Raw genomic sequence first — 20,652 nt, 5'->3', positions numbered from 1 at the left:
ATACGCTTATATATTATCTACTTTTGTGAGTAGCCATTTGGCTGTTTTGTCTTGTCCAATTAAACAGATGTTCCTATATACTGCACTGAGTCTGGCACACCTTGTCCTTTTCTATTTCTGTTTTATAGAGCTGTGCATATGTATAGAAGGGTAGGGCCCGAAAGTGACTCAAGCCCAGGGGCCCCCACCACCCTAAGTCCTGCCCTGGGAGGAGCACACACTCTCTTGGGGCAAGGGAGCTAAACACTGCACACCTGTGAGGCTGTAGCCAGCACACTTAGGCCCTGGACAGGGCAGAAGGCCGGGTGGAGTAGACCCGTATACAGGAGGAGCCAGCTGTAGACATTCTGTCCCTTAAGTGCGGGAACCTTTTGTAAAGTTGGAGCCACTTGTGTCGGATCAATTAAGATGACTCTCATAGGGAAACATTGAATTTGATATGTCATGCGACTTGTGCTCTCACAAGCCGGATCCCATGTCGCACCAGTGTGAACCTGCCCACAGGAGCAAATACTGTAACTGCTGACAATTAACCAGGGGCGGCTTGTCCATTAAGAGGGCGCGGGCGCCATCCCCTCTATCCACGCCACCCTCTATGATTAATGGATAGATTCATGCATAGCATGAATCTATCCATGGCCACCGCGGCCACCACCTATTCATGTGTCTGGCCCCTTTCAGGATGCCAGGTTCCTGAATTATAGCAGCGGGGGTGTTTTTTTAAGCACCTGATTAGGCCCATAGGCTCTAATAGGCTTCAAAATAGTGGGACTCGGAGTACAGAGCATTGCGCTCGGAGCCCACCCAGGTGTGTTAGAAAAGCAAATGAATATTCGCTTTTCTAACACTGAATCGCCTCTCTGCCAAGCAGGAAGCGCGGATCTGATACCCGTTTCCCGATTGGCTGAAAGGTCAGGCGATCCTATTGAATGCCTAGGAGGAGGGGGATGCATGACGGAAGCTGCTGTGATCGACACCACAGGAGAGGGAAGAAAGCTGCCGCTCGCTGGGACATGCTGCCCTCCCACCCCATTCCTAGATGGGGTAAAGTGCAGGGCTTTGATGTCCTGACAGTCCCCCTGGGGGGGGGGTTTGTCGCCGCTGTCGACTGACCGATCGGGGGGAGGGGGGCTGGCTGTTTGCTGCCCGCCGCCCCCCCCAAATAAAAAAACACCAGCCGCCACTGCATTTAACCACTTGACCTCTGGAAGATTTACCCCCCGGCAACCCCTTCCTAAGCCTCATAACGAGGCCATTTTTTGCGATACAGCACTGCGTTACCTTAACTGACAATTGCGTGGTCATGCAACGATTTACCCCCAAAAAATTGATATAAGTTTATTCCCACAAATAGGGCTTTTTGGTGGTACAGGAGGTCCCCGAGTTACGAACCTCCAACTTGCGAACAACTCCTACTTCCGATCGAGAGGCGGCGTCGGCGGGCACATCGGAAAACATTGGAAAACAGCAGAAAACGACGTTGGAAAACAGCGGAAAACAACGTCTCTGCCGTTCTGCGCATGTGCTCACGTGACTCCTGGGCTCTCTCCTCTCCCCGTCTGACAGTTCCAGCGGGCGGGGCCGAGCACTCTTGCTGACGTCAGGCGTGGAGGAGAAAGCCGAGCAGTCACGTGAGCACCAGGAAGTGCTGTGAAATCAGGTAGAAATCTGCTTTTTTTATAAAGCACAGACACTAGGACACAGGTACTTATCTAACAATGGGGATGGTATAAACTTAACATAGTGGCTTAACAACACCCTAATTGAACAAGCTGAAGTTAGAAGCTGAATGGCTTTGATGGAGCACCTATGATTGTGACAGTTGGGTCATGAACCCAGAAACAGTTGCACTCTTGCAGTCACTCCCTAGTATATTACATTTAGCAGCATAGTTCCAAGACCTCCTTCTTCTTCAGAGCCCTCCCTCAAGAGACTAGAGAATTGATAGGGTGCCAAGGCCCAACACATAAGATATATCACATAGTTTTAGAGCAGCAGGGAGGAGAGCAGAGCAGCGCTGGTACCAGCTGACAGGCAGGGAGGGGAGGGAGACAGAGGAGAGCTGCAGATAGCAGCAGATGACTGAGGCACGTAAACTGACCAGTGTCAGAGCTCAGCAGCCATGATATATCATGGTCAGATTACAGGCGGGAGGGCAGAACCAGGCAGGATCAGCCAGGTATTTCAGGTGATACAGGGGACCAAATTACACAGCACAAGCACTATGCTGTATAATATACTTTAAAGGAACAGGATCCTTTTTTTTAGAGTAACAAACACTTTAAAGTTGTTGTAAACCCTCCCCTACAACTTTATCACATTTCAATCTGCTTAAATTATGCTAATGATGGCTGCTTGTAGATGTTTCCTTACTTGCTTACTTTTCGTCCCGTTCTGTGTAGTGACGTCACTGGCGCATGCGCATCTCTCCCATTTTTCATGGCACACTCTGAGTGCCATTACAACATCTATCCATTGATAGGATGCAGTGCGGTGTGATTTACTCTGCCAGCGGCACTGTGATCAAAACCCGCGAGACTGCAGATTCTCTCTGCACTTCCTACTACACCACATGTGACATCATGCGGTCACATGGGCTTGTAGTAGGAAGTGCAGAGAAAATCTGCAGTCTCGTACTGCATACCATAGCAGGGATTAGCCGCCGCATACAGCAGCCTGACAGGCAGGCACACGTTAAAACTGCTATACAATTCTGCACTCTCCGGTCAGCTATGAGCGGCGGAGCAAGGTCGCCATAGGAACGAAACTGATGCTTGGTTAAGACGTGATCACGCATGCCCGAGAAAACAGCAAGCCATAATGAAAGGGCGGACGTAATATGCAATGCAGACTCGGGAAACAATACCTAAAATGGTGCAGCCTAATCCCTGGAGACATCATTTATAAAAGTTATTATAAAAAGTAAGTAATATGCGATTGAGGCTTATTTACAAATGATAATGTTTTCTTATAACTTCATGTAATGGTCTAGATGAAAAGTGGCAATGGAGTGGGAGAGTTTACTTCCTCTTTAAGCTTTGACAAAAAAAAGACCTGGAAGCTGATTGGCTACCATGCACAGCTGCACCAAACTTTGTACTCTCCAGTATTAGTAAATGAATCCCACTGTCACGTATAGCTTGGTCTCCTGGCTCTCCAGCAACCCACATGTTCTGAGCTGATATGTAATTAAAAAGGATTTAAACCCTCCTGTCCTCTATGTAATTAAACGCTCCTGTCCTCTATAGCCAAGGAAGCTGCCATCTTAGCCTCTGATGTGCTGTTGCCATAGTGTTGCACTAGTGACTAGTTATCACACCTGTCATTTCATGGTTTGACAGTTCAGTTGAGAGCATAAATAATTGTGAACGTTATTCACAGCATGCCTTAAATGTAACATTTTTGGGAAACAATTAAATCGATGGGTTTAGTTACGTATTATAGGGGACAAAAATAGGAAATCTTTTGCTTTTTTAATAAACAGAAGGGTTTTTCATAAATGTGATAGAGATGTAGAAATCACATTTTAACATGCACACCTCTGAGTCCTGGTATCCCTGTAGATCCTCTTGGTCCTGTAAAAAACAACAACAATATTTTCATATAAACAACTGTGTTGCCTTATGAGTGTATGTGAAATCTCCATTAATAGCTGTAAAATATTGTAATTAGGAATATATATCATTTAGCTTGTATCTATGCAGGCCGCAAGATATTATCTTCACATATATCTCGGAGTAGATTAGACAAGTCGGTGCCCAGACGTTTGTGTACAAACAATGGGTTTCAAACCTCATTGTTTTACACATACTCACTTCAAAGGATCCCATGCTGGGATATGCAATGAAGGGAGGCCCAGTCCGGAATCAATACTTAAAGTGGAGTTCCACCCACTTTTACAACTCTTCAGCATCCCTCACTAAACTGTGCACTGTAAATGACTTGGATATTTTTTTATTTTTTTTCTCAGCACTTACTGTATATCTGCTGTATTAATTTTTCACTTCCTCCTCCCTGGCCGTGGCCCATCGCATCGTTTCCTGTTTGCAATGCTTTCTGGGAAGGGGACGGCAACTTCCTCTGACACTGCCGTTGCTATGGAAACCTGACCTGAAATCTATTACACTGCTTGTGCTGCACTGAGCATGTGCGAGATCTGCAAGGATGAGATCCAGGAAGAAATACAGTCTGGCTTCAGATGCCCACACTTAAGATGGCCACGGCCTGCTGTAAGTTTATAAAATAACAAACTACTGCTATAAACTAATAAAACAGACCTTAGTTTACAGACTAACTTTACTAGAATACATTAAGCTTGTGTATTATAGGGGTATTTTAAATTTAAAAAGTATAATTTCGGCCGGAACACCACTTTAACTTCCCAGGAACATTCTCCTGCTCAGAATAGTCACTAGGATGTGCATTAAAGGGGGCTGACTTATGCAAAGTATAGGGAAGCTAACCAATCAGAAGCCACGCTATGCCAACCAATGAGGCATCAGCCTGTATTGATATACACAGACTAGATGGGGGAAACCGCTTTTTCTGGTAGAGCAGCCAATATATGGTTAAGCTCTTTGTTATACAATAATAGTAATGTAAATGATTAATGTAAAGTTTCTAATCATTAAGAATCATGTACACCTGACGTGAAAACAGAAGGTGGAAAGTAATACATTTATATCTTTTAAGTTATTGTATATATCTGTACCACCTTTAGTTATAATATGTTGGTTAAGTGAGTACAAATCAGGTGCGCTCTGATAAAAGAGCTATGATATGGAAGTGGGGGAGAGAAAGAAAGGTAATTCTCTTATTTTAACCCAGGGCTTTTTTTCAGTGGGAACGTGGGGGAACGCAGTTCCGGCACCTCCAGCACTGAATGTATGTAACGGCAAGGAGTGCTGGGTTGTGCTACAGTGTCTATTGATGCTGGCTGCTGGTGGATCTATTGTTGTTGGAGGGGATCTATTACTGCAGAAGGGTTGATTGCTGCTGGGGAGGTCTATTGTTGCTGGGAGGGATCTACTGTTGAGGGAGCAGTCTATTATAGCTGGCTGCTAGAGGGTCTATTGTTGCTGGGGGTATTTTGTTGTAGGTGGTCCATTGTTGCAGGGGGGATCTATTGTTGCTGGTGGGTCTATTGTTGTTGGCTGTGTGGGGTCTATTTTACTACTTTTCTTGTTATCAATATCAAATTCCATACAAATTACTTAGTACCACAAATGTTACTTGGTTCTGTATTCTCTAAAAGGGCCAGAGCTAGGAGGTGGGTAGGGGGTGGAACCAAGGACTGGTGCTCAGAGGTAGGTAGGGGCAAAGACAATGGGTAACTCCCAAAAGGGGGAGTTCCTGCACCTATTCTCTGAGAAAAAAAGCCCTGTTTCAACCTAATATTTTGTTCCTTGGTGTAGATTATAGATAGACTTTCAACTACTTACCAATACATTTTTTTATTGTGTTAAAGCTTTCACTCTTGGTCAAAGAACTCTCATTTAACCCACATCATATCTTTGAGATGTTAAATCTTAAATATAATAAACGGGTAACAACTGATATGGGTAAAAGTAACAAAATAAGTGTTATACACTAGTGCATAACTGTAGGATAGGCAACAGTCCCTGGGACCAGTAGGTGACTGACCATAAATATAACATATAACCTCCCCCCGCCCGCATTTACCACCTGTGTGCTCATATCAAATATTGTATAATGTAAGCTGGCCTTAGTTGGTTTTCAAACAAATGTGCACCGACATTTGTACGAAAATTCTCAGTATATTCGATGAATTGACAAGTATCGTTTAAAAGTACTTCAAAATTTCGGTTGTTTTTAACATTCAATTTTGAAATGAATGGACTTCCCAAACAAAAATCATACTAATAGAACTCTGTGCATTAAAAAAACAAAACATACTGCTCCTTCAAATTTTTATTTTACTGCAGTTGAAAATGTCGATTTGACCCCACTATTCTTTAGAAAATCAAACAAACCAAATTAGACTAGTGTATGGCTAGCTTTAAAAAAATTAACTTTTTTTATATCTCTTCCCCTTCTCTTATCTGCTGGTAGAGTCCCAAACGAGCTATCCTATGCTTTTAGTAGGTTCACTTAATTGCCCCGCACCTCCAACTGCATATACTCACTATCCCGCTGCTCTGTTCATCACAAAGAGCAAAGTACTTGAAAAGCTTTGTGTGTGCTCCAAGTCTCTCTGATTAGAGCTTACACAGAGCTAAGGTTGGTCCTTCCGGCCCCTTGGTGTCACAGAGCTTAGTACTGGCAATAGGCCTCTCGTTGGTAGACGAGCGAAAGAGTCACATACTCCCTCACAGTGGGCACTGTTGTGTTTAATATTTGCCTAAATAGTCTGTGCTTGAATTTTGAAGGAAGAAATGTTTTTTGTTACCTTGTGGCCCAGGAAGCCCCGGTTCTCCGTTTTCTCCAGTATCTCCCTTTTCACCTAAAAAAAGAAAGTTGATTAGAAAAAAAAAATCTGTTTTGTAGTCTCAGTAGGGCCTCGTTCACATGGGCATTCTTAAGCATACATCCATGCAAAGGGCTGTGTTTGTCTGCATGGGATGCACAGGTGTTCTATGCATATGTGTGCTGGCAGGCCCATTCATGTCTATTGGGACGCAGCAGCTGCACTGACAGCCACTGCAGTCCAATAAACATGAATAGGACTGTCTGCACGCAGATGCACATCCTGTGCGGGCAATCACAGCCCTTGCAAGAAATTACCGTATTTATCGGCATATAACACGCACTTTCCCCCCTTAAAATAGGGGGGAAATCGTGTGTACGTGTTATACGCCGATATAGTCTGCCACCGAGGGGAAGGAGGAGACGAGCACTGCCGAAATAGAGCCGAATCTCCTTTGTACTTGGCTTGTTGTCATGCTCAGTCCCGCCCCCTGGGTCACGCTCCTAGCATGAACGTCCCCGGATTGGACCGGCGTTATGCCCCACCAAGGGGCGGGACTGAGCGTGACGCCGAGCACAGGAGAAACACAGTACACAGGAGATCCGGCTCTATTTCGTCAGTGCTCGTCTCCTCCTTCCCCTCGATGGCAGCATCTACAATACTACAGGGAAAAGTGATTCCCGTAGTGCACAAGTAAGTTGTACCATAGTATATACTACATCCATGTGTACACCATCCATCCTTTGCTGCCACCAACTTACAGAGCTAGAGTACTCACATACACAGATCAGTCCCACTGGCCTCGATTACACTCAGCTAATGTGCTGGCTGTACTTGCTGTGCATGCATCCACATGCTGATAACAGTGCAATATATGGGCTGTATCCTCTACTATGGCATGGAGATTCATCATGATGAGATGGGCACTGATTAGACTGCATATGGGCACAGATCAGGCTGCATTGATGCTCACTGACCATTATTTTGCTTCAAAGTGGTTTATTTAAAAAAAAAAAGTTTTTTCTCCTGAAACTTCCCTCTTAAATTGGGGTGCGTGTTATACGCCGGCGCGTGTTATACGCCGATAAATACGGGTATGTAAAACAAACTTAGAAAAAAAAAAATAAAATTCAAGAAAAAACATTACACTTTCCCTTTAATTGTAGAAACTATGGAGTTGATTTACTTAAAGCAAATAGGCTGTTCACTATGCAAAGGAATTTTCCCCCAGAGCTTAGTGAATACGGTAACATTTCACTTTGCGAAGAATACCCAATCAGGTGCAAAGGAATTTTTTTTTTTTTAAACAGCGTTTTTGCTTGCACATGATTGGATAATGGAAGTCAAATGAGTTTCACCTAATTTACTGAGCTCTGGGGAAAATTCCCTTGTAAAGTGCAACTTTCCTTGCAAACTGAACAGTCTGTTTGCCTTAAGTAAATCAACTCCTATCTTGCTAGTTCTGAAAGATTGGAACTGTATAAGGTAAATATATATTGTATAAACATATTGGTGCATCGGTGGATCTTATACTTTATTAGGCCAAGCCATGCTCCTTCAAGTGGACTGTGCAGCATGAAGTTCATGACACAGTCTGAAGAGTCTGCTGTGTGTAAGTAAGTAAGCTTATGTAAGCCTATGTTACCTTTCTCTCCGTTTTTTCCTTGAGCTCCAGGAGGGCCAGGAGGTCCTTTTGGATAAAAAAAAAAAAAGACAAATCAGATAAAAATTACCCTTCTTTTATCGAAATTACGCATTAAACTTTGTTATAGTTTTGGATAGAGTGGAGATGGATTAGACCCCTTGTCAGATTTTTATTGCTGTTTGTGTCCCTGTTAGGGAGATCCAACCTCTCTATTTGTCCTATTTACAATTATCACTGAAAGTGAAAATAAAAGAGAATCCAAAATTTTGGGTTGTCCCGGGGACAGTAATAGAGGGGAAATCTTTGAATGGGGACACTAGTTCTGGTGACCCTGGTGACAGCCAGGGATTTCCTTACATTGGAGGGATTTTTCTCACTTCCTGTTTTGGCTATTGGACAGGCAGTGAAGGGAAATTGCCCCAATAGGATACAGATGGCGAATATAAAACTGACAGATGTTATAACCCTATTTAAAATGAAAAAAAAAAAGTTTGGCCTATAGTTCTACTACTACTTCAGCAAAAGCATGTTTCTTATAGGATGAGTGATAAAGATGTTTTTGTGCCTTAATCCACTTCCACAGTTCCAACACAGCATCTTCCACTGGACACTGTACCCTTTAACCGCTTCCTGACCAACCGCCGCAGGGGTCTGCACAGCGGGGGTGCGGATGCTCGCGGCCGCGACGACCGCCGGCCACGAGCGATCGTGAGCAGGAGACACAGAAAAGGGACACGTGTGTGTAAACACACACTTCCCTGTTCTGTTCTGACAGAAGTGACAGATCGTGTGCTCCTATTAGCTAGGAACCATGATCCGTCAATTCCTCTAGTCAGTCCCCTCCCCTTTCAGTTAGCATCACCTCCCAGGGAACACAGTTAACCCCTAGATCGCCCCCTAGTGGTTAACCCCTTCACTGCCAGTGACATTTTTACAGTAATCAATGGATTTTTATAAATAATGATATTTGAAGCGCTTCACAATGTGTATAAAAATGAGTACCGTATATACTCGAGTATAAGTCGAATTTTTCAGCACCTTTTTTTGTGCTGAAAGTGCCCCCCTCGACTTATACTCGAGTCAAGCACTTTTCTGCAGCAAAAAATTTCATTTTCCGAACCGATTTTGGGGCCCTGTATCTCAGGGCCACTTGATGCTAGAAACCCCAAATTTGGTGTGCAAACCTAGTGGACCTGGTTCCATACCATATCCAAAGCTAGAGTTCCTAGCACCAAGTGGCCCCGAGATATGGGGCCACAAAATCGGTTCGGAAAATGTCATTCTCTGCTGCAGAAGTGCTTGACATTTTCTGAACCGAATTTGGAGCCCTGTATCTCAGGGTCACTTGGTGCTAAAAACCCCAAATTTGGTGTGCAAACCCAGTGGACCTGGTACCATACCATATCCAAAGCTGGAGTTCCTAGCACCAAATGGCCCCGAGATATGGGGCCCCAAAATCGGTTCGGAAAATGTCATTCTCTGCTGCAGAAGTGCTTGACATTTTCTGAACCGAGTTTGGAGCCCTGTATCTCAGGGTCACTTAGTGCTAGGAACCCCAAATTTGGTGTGCAAACCCAGTGGACCTGGTACCATACCATATCCAAAGCTGGAGTTCCTAGCACCAAATGGCCCCGAGATATGGGGCCCCAAAATCGGTTCGGAAAATGTCATTCTCTGCTGCAGAAGTGCTTGACATTTTCTGAACCGAGTTTGGAGCCCTGTATCTCAGGGTCACTTAGTGCTAGGAACCCCAAATTTGGTGTGCAAACCCAGTGGACCTGATACCATAACATATCCAAAGCTGGAGTTCCTAGCACCAAGTGGCCCTGAGATATGGGGCCCCAAAATAGGTTCAGAAAATGTCATTCTCTGCTGCAGAAAAGTGCTTGACATTTTCTGAACCGATTTTTGGGGTCCTGTATCTCGGGGCCACTTGGTTCTAGAAATCCCAGGTTTGGATATTTTATTGTACTAGTTCCACTGGGTTTGCACACCAAATTTGGGGTTCCTAGCTCTAAGTGGCCCCGAGATACGGGGCCCCAAAGTCGGTCAACTGTGTCCATCTGTAGCAATGTCATTTCGGGACACTTTGGGTTCAGAGACCCCAAATTTTGGCTGCAGCTAGGGGGCATCTAGGAACCCTTAACTACCAAGTGTGAAGTTCGGGGGACCTATGGCTGCAAATGGGCACAGTGAGGCATGCAAATGGGCACAGTGAGGCTGCAAATGGGCATTGTTGACCCTCTTTTCCACTTACAGTAGCTGTGCATTTCTCACCCTCGTCTTATACTCGGGTCAATAAGTTTTTCCCATTTTTTTGTGGTAAATTAGGGCCTCGACTTATACTCGGAACGACTTATACTCGAGTATATACGGTATATATGAATAAATATAAATAAATATAAATGCTCAAATAAATCCAGCGGTGAGTAAAATTCCTAAAAAAATCCAGCAATCAAAAAAGTGTAAAATTATTAGTGCCACCAAATGTGTAAAAAAATCCACATAAAAAATCAACATAAAAATAAATATATAGGGATGTATTCAGAAGGTTCAATTATACAAGTGTAGAATCCGATTGGTATAGAGCTTTGATCCGGTCCCACTAGCAAAGCTGTTTAAAAAAACACGCGCTTAATTAAGGTGCTCATTGACATTTATAGTAACAATGTTTCCTTTGCTTCTGTTCACAACCAATGTGAGAATCATAAACAGGCAAACTTCAATCCACTCACATGTGCCTTATAATGATAAGGCATATGCAGGTTTTACTATAAAATGGATTTTTATAGCATTGATTGTTGTATAAATGCCAAATGGTCCCAAAAATGTGTCAAAATTATCCGATGTGTTCGCCATAATGTCGCAAAAATTTGCTTTTTTTTAAAAAATGGGGATATTTATTATAGCAAAAAGTACAAAATATTGTGTTTTTTTCAAAATTGACGCTCTTTTTTGTTTATAGCGCAAAAAATAAAAACCGCAGAGGCGATCAAATACCACCAAAAGAAAGCTCTATTTGTGGAAAAAAAAGTACATCAATTTTGTTTGGGTGCAACGTCGCATGACTGCACAATTGTCAGTTTAAGCGACGCAGTGCTGAATCGCAAAAAGTGCTCTGGTCAGGAAGTGGGTAAATTCTTCCAGGGTTGAAGTGGTTAATAGCCCATGTTCATGTCATGGAAACACGCCTGTACTGACTAATGAAAACAAGGCTACCCACCTATGGAAAAACAGATTTCCTGCACTTTCAGACATGTCTTTATTTCACAGTACACACAGGAGGAGTTATGCCGCGTACACACGACCGGACTTTACGGCATACTTGGTCCTGTGGACCGGAGTCCATCGGACAATTCGATCGTGTGTGGGCTTCAGCGGACTTTTTTTCCCCAAAAGTTCGACGGACCTAGAAATTAAACATGTTTCAAATCTTTTCGACGGATTCGCGTCCGGTCGAAAAGTCCGCTCATCTGTATTCTAGTCCGACGGACAAAAACCCGATGCTAGGGCAACTATTGGCTACTGGCTATGAACTTCCTTGTTTTAGTCCGGTCGTACGTCATCACGTACAAATCCGTCGGACTTTGGTTGACCTTGTGTAGGCAAGTCCGTTCATTCGAAAAGTCCGGCGGACAAAGTCTGCCGTAAAGTCCAGTCGTGTGTATGCGGCAGTATACTTACCATCACTCCAGCAATGTGATGTGCAGGAGCTCCCTACCAACTGTTGAAATCTTCGACCAGTCTTCTTCTGGGTTCTGACCTTCAGCCTATTTTATTGGCCGGGCTGAGATGAGTTAATCACGGCACATCTGAAATTGCACACTGAGCTGCCCAGTGCAGCTTATTGCACAGTTTAAACATACAGGTAAGAATACTTCAATGCAGAAAAGACAGCATGTTTATTCTGTATTAAAAATCCTGCTTATTCACAAACTTTTTTTTTAAGTTCCACTTTAATATTTGCCTGAACTTCCATACTTGCCTAATACAGTAAAAAAAAAAATGCTATTTACACTTTATGTTTTTGCTTAAATACCTCTCTCGCCACTCGCTCCTGGAAGTCCTTGGGGACCCTGTTTCCCAGGAGCTCCTGGACATCCTTGCAGAATGGTCAGCTTATCAGAATCTCCAACTTCAAGGATTTTCACCTCTAAAACAAGATTAAGAACATAAAAATGCAAAAGTTGTAATAATCTGATTCCACATAAGTTAAGCTTGAGGCACACAACAAGATTTTTGTCTTTTGTGAATTTACTGGTCAAGTATTCATTTCTGTTGTACAAGCTGACCAGACTCAGTAATTCACAGCAGTCATATCTAAATTTGAGTGTGTTGGTTCAGTAAAGATCTTATGACAGCTCTAAACATTCAGTGGGTGGGGTGCTCAGTTACAATCCTGCCATGTAAATAACAGTATTGAGCAAACCCAGACATCAGATGCATCCTCATTGCAAATTAAACCCAATTGTTGGCTGCCTTTGCTGACAATATTCTCTTATTCCTCTCCGAACCTGTCAGGAAAGGTTTCACCTGCTGGCGGCACTGTCAGACCTTTGACTTGCAGTACTGGTGTCCACCAGCGGGTGTCTCCTGGCTGTCTGGAACTGTCAGGAAAGGTTTCACCTACTGGTGGCACTGTCTGATTCTTGGGCCGCAGTACTGGTGTCCACCAGTGGGTTTCTCCCGGCAGTGTGGAGCCAACATTATCTCCTGCAATCAGGCGTCACCTGAGGCTGATTGCAGGAGATGTGTATTAATACCTGTCAAGCACTCACACACTTGCCTTGGTATTGTCCTTGAGCCCTGACCTGTACCTGCGATCCTGAATCTGAACCTGAACCTGAACCTGTGACCCTGTTACCTTGTACCCTTGCCTTGCAGCCTGATCCCATCCACCTTCTCCCTGTACTGTTCGCTCCATGCCCCCATCTGCTGATCTCCCATTGATGACCCTGGCCTGGCTACGTTTATGATTCTGGTATTCCCCATCCATTGTATATGCCTGTTTGATTGTTGTTATTTGTGGGTCTCTGTCTGGTAGTTGGATTGTTGTGCACTGTGTTGTATTGGAGGTGTTTGTATCTATATTCACTTACTTTAATAAATTACATTACTTCACTTTACATGCGTTTGGTTCCCTCTGTTGCTGTCCACACAGTTCTGGTCACACCTGTTCATGACAGAACCCCTTATCACGATGCCTAACCTACTTAAAGACATTTCCACATTCAAACTCCTAACCAAATTTCAGATCAACTTCTCAAAATCTGACACCTTGAACGTCACATTGTCACAGGATGTCCTTAATCAATGTCAGTCCAACTTCCCATTTAAATGGAGTCGAAATACGATCACATACCTAGGCATCCAATTACCCTCTAAACTTGTGGACTTATACGCTAAAAACTTTCTCCCGTAATTTCAAAATAAACATCGTGACCTAAAGTCATGATCCACTGGCCTGTTCTCCTGGTTTCGTAAGGCAGCAATTGTGAAAATGGATATCCTACCGAGAATACTATACCTACTACAAACCATACCGATAAAACTTCCAAATACATTTTTCTCTTCATTCCGGAGGGCCTGTACAGCCTTTTTATGGGGGGCACTTCTTGTCCCAGATTGAGTTATTCCCAAACTAAAAGGAGGCATAGGCCTCCCAGATATCTTACAATACCACCGAGCTTGTCAACTACAAGGGTACACCTACACCTGTCAACTACATGGGTACAATTGGAGCATGCGATGACACCTTCTCCCTTACACCAACTTCCCTGGATTAGCAGCAGGCATACCCCGTCATCATGTAAAAGTACGTAAGTAACTTTCAGAGAAGCCTGCCGTAAAAATAAAATATTGTCTATCCCAGACACCGATTCGCCAAAATCCGGACTTTCCACTAGGTATGTCCACCTCTTTTATCCTGGACATCTGGCCATATCCCGCTATCTGCACAGAACAATTTTTTCACAGAGGCCGTCTTCTCACCCTGCAGTCACTCTCTTCCCAGATGATAAGTAAGTCATTCCCGTTCTGGACTTACACCCAAATTCAACACTTTCTTGACAGATCCCAACCCAGAACCGACTGGTCCCGACAGCTTACACCATTCGAATCAATATGTTTAAGACAAGAACGCCAAAGACACCTAATCTCTAACATATATGCTATGCTCTTCGTCGATGCTGACTAGGGATGAGCCGAACACCCCCAGGTTTGGTTCGCATCCAGAACATGCGAACAGGCCGAAAGTTTGTGCGAACATTCGAACGCTGTTAAAGTCTATGGGACTTGAACGTGAGAAAGCAAAAGTGCGAATTTTAAAGGCTAATATACAAGTTATTGTCCTAAAAAGGGTTTGGGGACCCAGGTCCTGCCCCAGGGGACAGGAATCAGTGCAAAAGAAAGTTTAAAAAACTTTTTTCGGGAGCAGTGATTTTATTGATGCTTAAAGTGAAAAAATAAAAGTGAAATATTCCTTTAAATATCGTACCTGGGGGTGTCTATAGTATGCCTGTAAAGTGGCGCGTGTTTCCCATGTTTAGAGCAGTCCCTACACAAAATTACATTTCTAAAGGAATAAAAGGCATTTAAAACTGCTTGCGGCTATAATGTAATGTTGGGTCCCGGCAATATGGATGAAAATTATTGAGAAAAATGGCATGGGTAACCCCCCAGCCCATTACCAGGCCCTTTGGGTCTTGTATAGATATTAAGGGGAACCCCGCACCCAAATGAAAAAAAAAAGAAAAGGCGTGGGGCCCCCAGGCCCTATATATTCCGAACAGCAGTATACAGGCGATCCAAACAAGATAGGGACTGTAGGTTTGTTCTTAAGTTGAATCTGTTTATAATTTGGAACAGGTACATTATAAACAAGTATAGCTAAACAAGTGTAGCTCCAGCCAAAAAATGTATTTTTAAGCTTTTTGGATAACATAGGGAAGGGTTATCATCACCTCTGTAATATTTGTTTTGCTGTCTGTGCCCCTGTTCAGAAGATTTCACCTCACGTTCTGTCCCAATGACAATTGGATTTGGAAAATTTGGGGTTTTTAGGGAAACAAGGTTTGGTGATAATAAAGCATCAGTGGAGACACCTTTTTACCATATTAACTCTTACAGGAGAGAATTTCCCTTCCTAGGGGTAGATTTCCTCTCACTTCCTGTTGTCTCCCTCCGTTTGTAAGTAGAAGTCATTTGTAATTGGGATGTTTGAAAGTAGGGGACCGCCTGTATATACTATACGGCCTGCTCTATATACTCTGCAGAAATTCTGGCCTTAGGTGTTGGTGGTACCAGAACACTGTAAGCCCTCACAGTTACTCTTGGTGGGCGCTGGAACGGGCCCTGCTGTGAAATATTATATCAAGAATTGTAATTACATGCCCCTGTTGAACAGGGTCGGAAAAATTGGGCCTTTGGTGGTGGTGTGGTGGTGTTGCCACAAAACTGTAAGCATAGCTCCCAACTGTCCCTGATTTCGAGGGACGGTCCCTGATTTGAAGCAATGTCCCTCTGTCCTTCTTCCCCCCTCATTTGTCCCTCATTTTGGTCTAATCTATATAGTTGTATATAAAATGCACTTTTTATCTTTCAAAAAGTGTTTCCCAGTGCTAAACCTTTCATCCAATTTCTAAATTGCTGCATTTGAACATTTTAAAAGCCAATATAAAGGAATAGTAGTGGTAACAAAAAGCCCTTGTGGATTTAATTAACCTTCTTTTTTATTAATTCTCCTTTTAAGGGGGTGTGGCACGGGGCGTGTCCTATGCCTACATACGTTTGTTAGTAGGTGTCCCTCATTCCTGTCTCAGCATGTTGGGAGGTATGCTGTAAGCCCTCACAGTTACTCTTGGTGGGCGCTGGAACGGGCCCTGCTGTGAAATATTATATCAAGAATTGTAAATACATGCCCCTGTTGAACAGGGTCAGAAAAATTGGGCCTTTGGTGGTGTGGTGGTGTTGACACAACACTGTAAGCCCTCACAGTTACTCTTGGTGGGCGCAGGAACGGGTCCTGCTGTGAAATATTAGATTAAAAATTGTAATTACACGCCCCTGTTAAACAGGGGCAGAAAAATTGGGCTTTAGGCTCTGGTGTTGGTGTCCAGAACCAATGTTCTTAGAAGCTATCAACATGAACATTAAGGAGGAATAGGATAATCACTCAGCATAACAGGATAGTCACTCAGCATCAGCATAGGAAGTCTTCAAGGGATCTCACATTCATAAAAAAATAATCAATTACATCAGCATCAGGTGCTTGGTAGCTGGTGATCCAAGACCGATTCATTTTTATGAAGGTGAGCCGATTAAGCGAGTCTATGGACAGGCGCAATCTGATCGGTTACAAAGCCTCCAGCAGCACTGAATGTGCATTCAGATAGAACGCTGGATGCAGGACAGGCCAGTAGCTCAATTGCATACTGTGCAAGCTCTGGCCAGTGAATCATCCTCAAGACCCAGTAACCCAGTGGATTTTCGGTTGGAAAGGTCTCCAAGTCTGATCTTGCCCCAAGGTATTCCTGCACCATGTAAATCAGACGCTGGCGATGGTTGCTGGAACCGATCAGACCTTGGGGCTGTGGAATAAAAAATTGTCTGAACGCATCTGTCAGACGGCCCCCTTGTCCACCGTTCCTTCTGTGATCGAAGCCTCAGCAACACGGTGTCCAGGAGGACCAGGAAATTGCAACCTCCCAGGCTCTGGAAACACATTGCACAAACCTTTCTGCAAGGCCTCCCAAAGATGTTTCATCCTCTGCTTCCTCTGCGAAGGCTGGATAAGTTCCGCAACCTTACCCTTGTAACGTGGATCAAGAAGGGTTGCAAGCCAGTACTGATCCCTCTCCTTGATACCACGAATCTGAGGGTCCTTTCACAGGCTTTGCAGGATCAGGGAGGCCATGCAGCGTAGGTTTGCTGAGGCATTCGGTCCGGAGTCCTCTGGATTACTAAGGACGACATGATCTGCAGCAACCTCCTCTCAACCACGTACAAGTCCATGGGTTTCTGGGGACTGAAAACAATCCCTTGAAGACTGCTGCTGATGCTGAGTGCCAGGCTCCACCTCCATGCTGACACAATCCTCCTCCTCCTCCTGTGTGATAGGGGTCTTAAGAGGTAAGGAAGTCCTCCTCTTCCTCCCTCTGTTCTGCCTCAAGTGCCCTGTCCATTATTCCATAGAGGAAGAAGAAGAGGAGGGCGTGGAGGAGAGAGGTGTGGCAGAATCACCACTACCAGCATTTTGGAGGCGTGGTGACAGAACAAGCTCCAACATTACTGCACCCTGTCCTGCATCCTTCCCAGCTGCCAGCAGGGTTGCCCAGTGCGTCGTGAAAGAAAGGTAACATCCCTGTCCATGCTTGCTGGACCATGAGTCAGCAGTAATGTGCACCTTACCGCTGACCGCCCTGTCCAACGAGGCCAAGACATAGCCTTCCACATGCCGGTAGAGAGACGGAATGGCCTTCCAAGGAAAAAAAAAGCATGTGAATTGCTGGGACCGAATTTCTTTCGACGGTTTAGCAACTGGGGTAGGGAAATTTGCCTGCTACAATCGAGTTTAGGTGTATCACTAGCAGATTGCTAGTGCTTGGGACACCTAAATCTACACCTTCATTCCTCTCAGTGCAGGTCTCTGAGAGGACTGAAGGTATAGTGGGGTTTGAGATCCCAGGTGATGAGGAGCAAAGAGAGGTCCACCTTGTTCTTTGGTGTGGGTCTTTTACGTACTGTTGCCAACGGACTGCATGGGAGCTCGACATATGTCTGGTCAAGCATGTGGTGCCCAAGCTGCTGCTGTTTTGGCCACGCTTGATATGCTTCAGACATATGTTGCAAACAGCAACGATGCGATCTACTGCACACGTCTCAAAAAGGCCCACACCAAAGAACTTTTGAAAAAACGCGCGGAGTCAGCAGCGTCCTGCACATGCGCAGCTCTGCGGTGTGATGCAGTCAGTTGGCTGTCCTTAAGCTGTCCCCTGGAGGGCATCCTGCCTCGTTGGAGATGTGCCTCCTCCTCCTCTCCTCTATCAGGCGCCCACGTAGAGTCAGTGACCTCATCATCCCCTCCCTCCTCGCCACTGGAGCAAACCTGGCAGTATGTTGCAGCTGGGGGAACATGACTACCAGTTTCATGTCCTTCCTGGGCACCCCCTCTCTCTGGGCTCATGTTACTGCCTTCATCCTCAACCTGGGTACCATCATCAGAGCCTTCTAAACACTGCGCATCCTCCTGCATGTACCCGACACTGTGGTCGAACAGTTCGGGGGACTCCTCAGGACATGATGGTGGGGCTAGGGAAGGAGTGACTGATGCCATTGAGCCGATGGAATAGGCCGCTTTGGCAGCTGCAGTGGCAGCCAAACTTGTCTTAGCCTGGGTGACAGAGAATGAGGACAGCTTTCTGATCCAGTCTACCAACTCTTCTACATGTTGTGGCTCAACACGGCCAGCTGTCAAAAAAAAGGACAAACGTGCCCCATGGCCACGTGCTGAGGATGCACCGTGTCCATGACCAGCTCTGTTGGCTGTAGACACAGAGCCTGCTTGTCCTCTTTTAGTGGCCTGTGAGCGTCTGCCTTTCCTTGGTGGCCTTTCAGACATGCTGTAAAATTTTATTAGCAAAACACCACCTGAAGTTTACTAGAAAAATTACACCAGGAGTGACCTGCAGTCAGGTATAGGCTTGGCTAGACAGGAATGCAGTGGATATATGTGTAGGAGACTGTATATATATCTTTATGCACTGCAGATCACTGAATCACCTGCCTGGCCTGCCTGCCTGAAAGTGTCGTTGAAAACGTACACCAGGAATGGCCTGTAGTCAGGTATAGGCTTGGCTAGACTAGAATGCAGTAGGTATATATGTAGGAGATAGTATATATATTTTATGCACTGCAGATCACTGAATCACCTGCCTGCCTGCCTGAAAGTGTATTTGAAAACGTACACCAGGAATGGCTTGCAGTCAGATATAGGCTTGGCTAGACTGGCATGCAGTGGATATATATGTAGGAGACTGTATATAAATCTTTATGCACTGCAGATCACTGAATCGCCTGCCTGCCTGAAAGTGTCGTTGAAAATGTACACCAGGAATGGCCTGTAGTCAGGTATAGGCTTGGCTAGACTAGAATGCAGTGGATATATATATGTTGGAGACTGTATATATATTTAATGCACTGCAGATCACTGAATCACTTGCCTGCCTGCCTGAAAGTGTATTTGAAAACGTACACCAGGAACTGCCTGCAGTCAGATATAGGCTTGGCTAGACTAGAATGCAGTGGATATGTAGCAGAATGTATATATATTTTATGCACTGCAGATCACTGAATCACCTGCCTGCCTGCCTGCCTGAAAGTGTATTTGAAAATGTATACCCTGCCTTTGGCCAATTATGGCTCTCTTTGCTGACGGCGCTGTGATTGGCCAAAGCATGTGGTGGGTCATAGTGCATGCTCGGCCAATCTTCAGCCAGCAATGCACTGCGATGATGCAGTTCATTATGGGGCGTGACACGCCGCTTGAATTTGAAAGATGGTTCGATCTTTGTCGAACGATCGAACAGCCGATGTTCGAGTCAAACTCATGTTCGACTCGAACTCGAAGCTCATCCCTAATTATGACCCTAAAGCTAATGCAACAAACTGCAGGTGGGAACAAGAGCTATCCTTAGAGCTCACCAAACCCGAGTGGGAAAATATCTACACATATTCACAAGGGGACAGTAAACGTCCACATGCAAGAAAACAGAAAAAGTCCATCCTCTCACCAATCAAATTACCACTTTTGTTTTAGAGTATTCTCCGGCACAATTCCTGCTGCACCACTCCACAATGCCAAGAAAGACATACCTACGCTCTTTAGCCATGCATCTTGTGAATGCGGCCAGGTTGTACATCCCAGCCTGATGGCGATCATCGGATCCCCCGACTATTGCAGACTGGTTTCAACGAATCACAAAAAACGCAGAAATGGAGAAACATGTCCACCAAGCAAAAGATACCCCCTCTAAATTCTTGAGCACATGGTCCTGTTGGAAACATTTCATTACGACAGATGACTACAAGAAGCACCCAGCATAGCTGTCTACCCAAACCGCGGGCGGGAGAGAAGACAGGAATTAGTGTCCGCTTTTTTTACCCTTACCTTCAAAGACCACTTACGACACCCACACAGCCATCTCACTCATTACTCCCTCGCTAGTACCTCTGCCCCCCTTTGTTTTTTTATCCTTACATCTTCCCTCCTAAGTGTGCAATAACAACCCACAAAGGAGCAATGAGTGTCTTACCTTAGGCCCAAAGACCCCCATTTGCGATAAGCCTGATATATACGCTACACTATGGGCCTTTGAACAAGGGAATTTTCCTTATACTTCACTTTAGCTTATTATGTTTTGGTTTGCTTGTTATACTTGACCAGTTCAATACCTTGTAACAGGATTACTAGATGTATGACACTAGTGCCATTGTGTGTGTGTCATACTACACCTTACGAATACGTTAGCAGGATTCTGTTCACTGCTCATTGTTCTTACAGTGGCTGTGCCTGCAACCACAT

At 44.6% G+C, this 20,652-nt stretch overlaps 1 protein-coding gene across 1 annotated transcript in view; it reads right to left on the bottom strand.

The window, feature by feature from the left end:
- LOC141108407 (ficolin-2-like) overlaps positions 1-20,652 on the bottom strand; it is a 47,197-nt gene that overhangs the window by 23,120 nt on the left and 3,425 nt on the right. The window contains exons 2-5 of the mRNA XM_073599999.1: positions 12,112-12,225; positions 8,073-8,117; positions 6,410-6,463; positions 3,540-3,575 (exon numbers count right to left, since the gene is read on the bottom strand). Coding sequence (XP_073456100.1) covers positions 3,540-3,575; positions 6,410-6,463; positions 8,073-8,117; positions 12,112-12,225 — 249 coding nt within the window. The remainder of the gene's footprint in view (positions 1-3,539; positions 3,576-6,409; positions 6,464-8,072; positions 8,118-12,111; positions 12,226-20,652) is intronic.

This window comes from Aquarana catesbeiana, linkage group LG09 (genome assembly GCF_042186555.1).
Source record: "Aquarana catesbeiana isolate 2022-GZ linkage group LG09, ASM4218655v1, whole genome shotgun sequence".
In the NCBI taxonomy this organism is placed as follows: Eukaryota; Metazoa; Chordata; class Amphibia; order Anura; family Ranidae; genus Aquarana; species Aquarana catesbeiana.
Note: the sequence above shows the minus strand (reverse complement) of the source record. Positions and strands in the feature narration are given on the sequence as shown.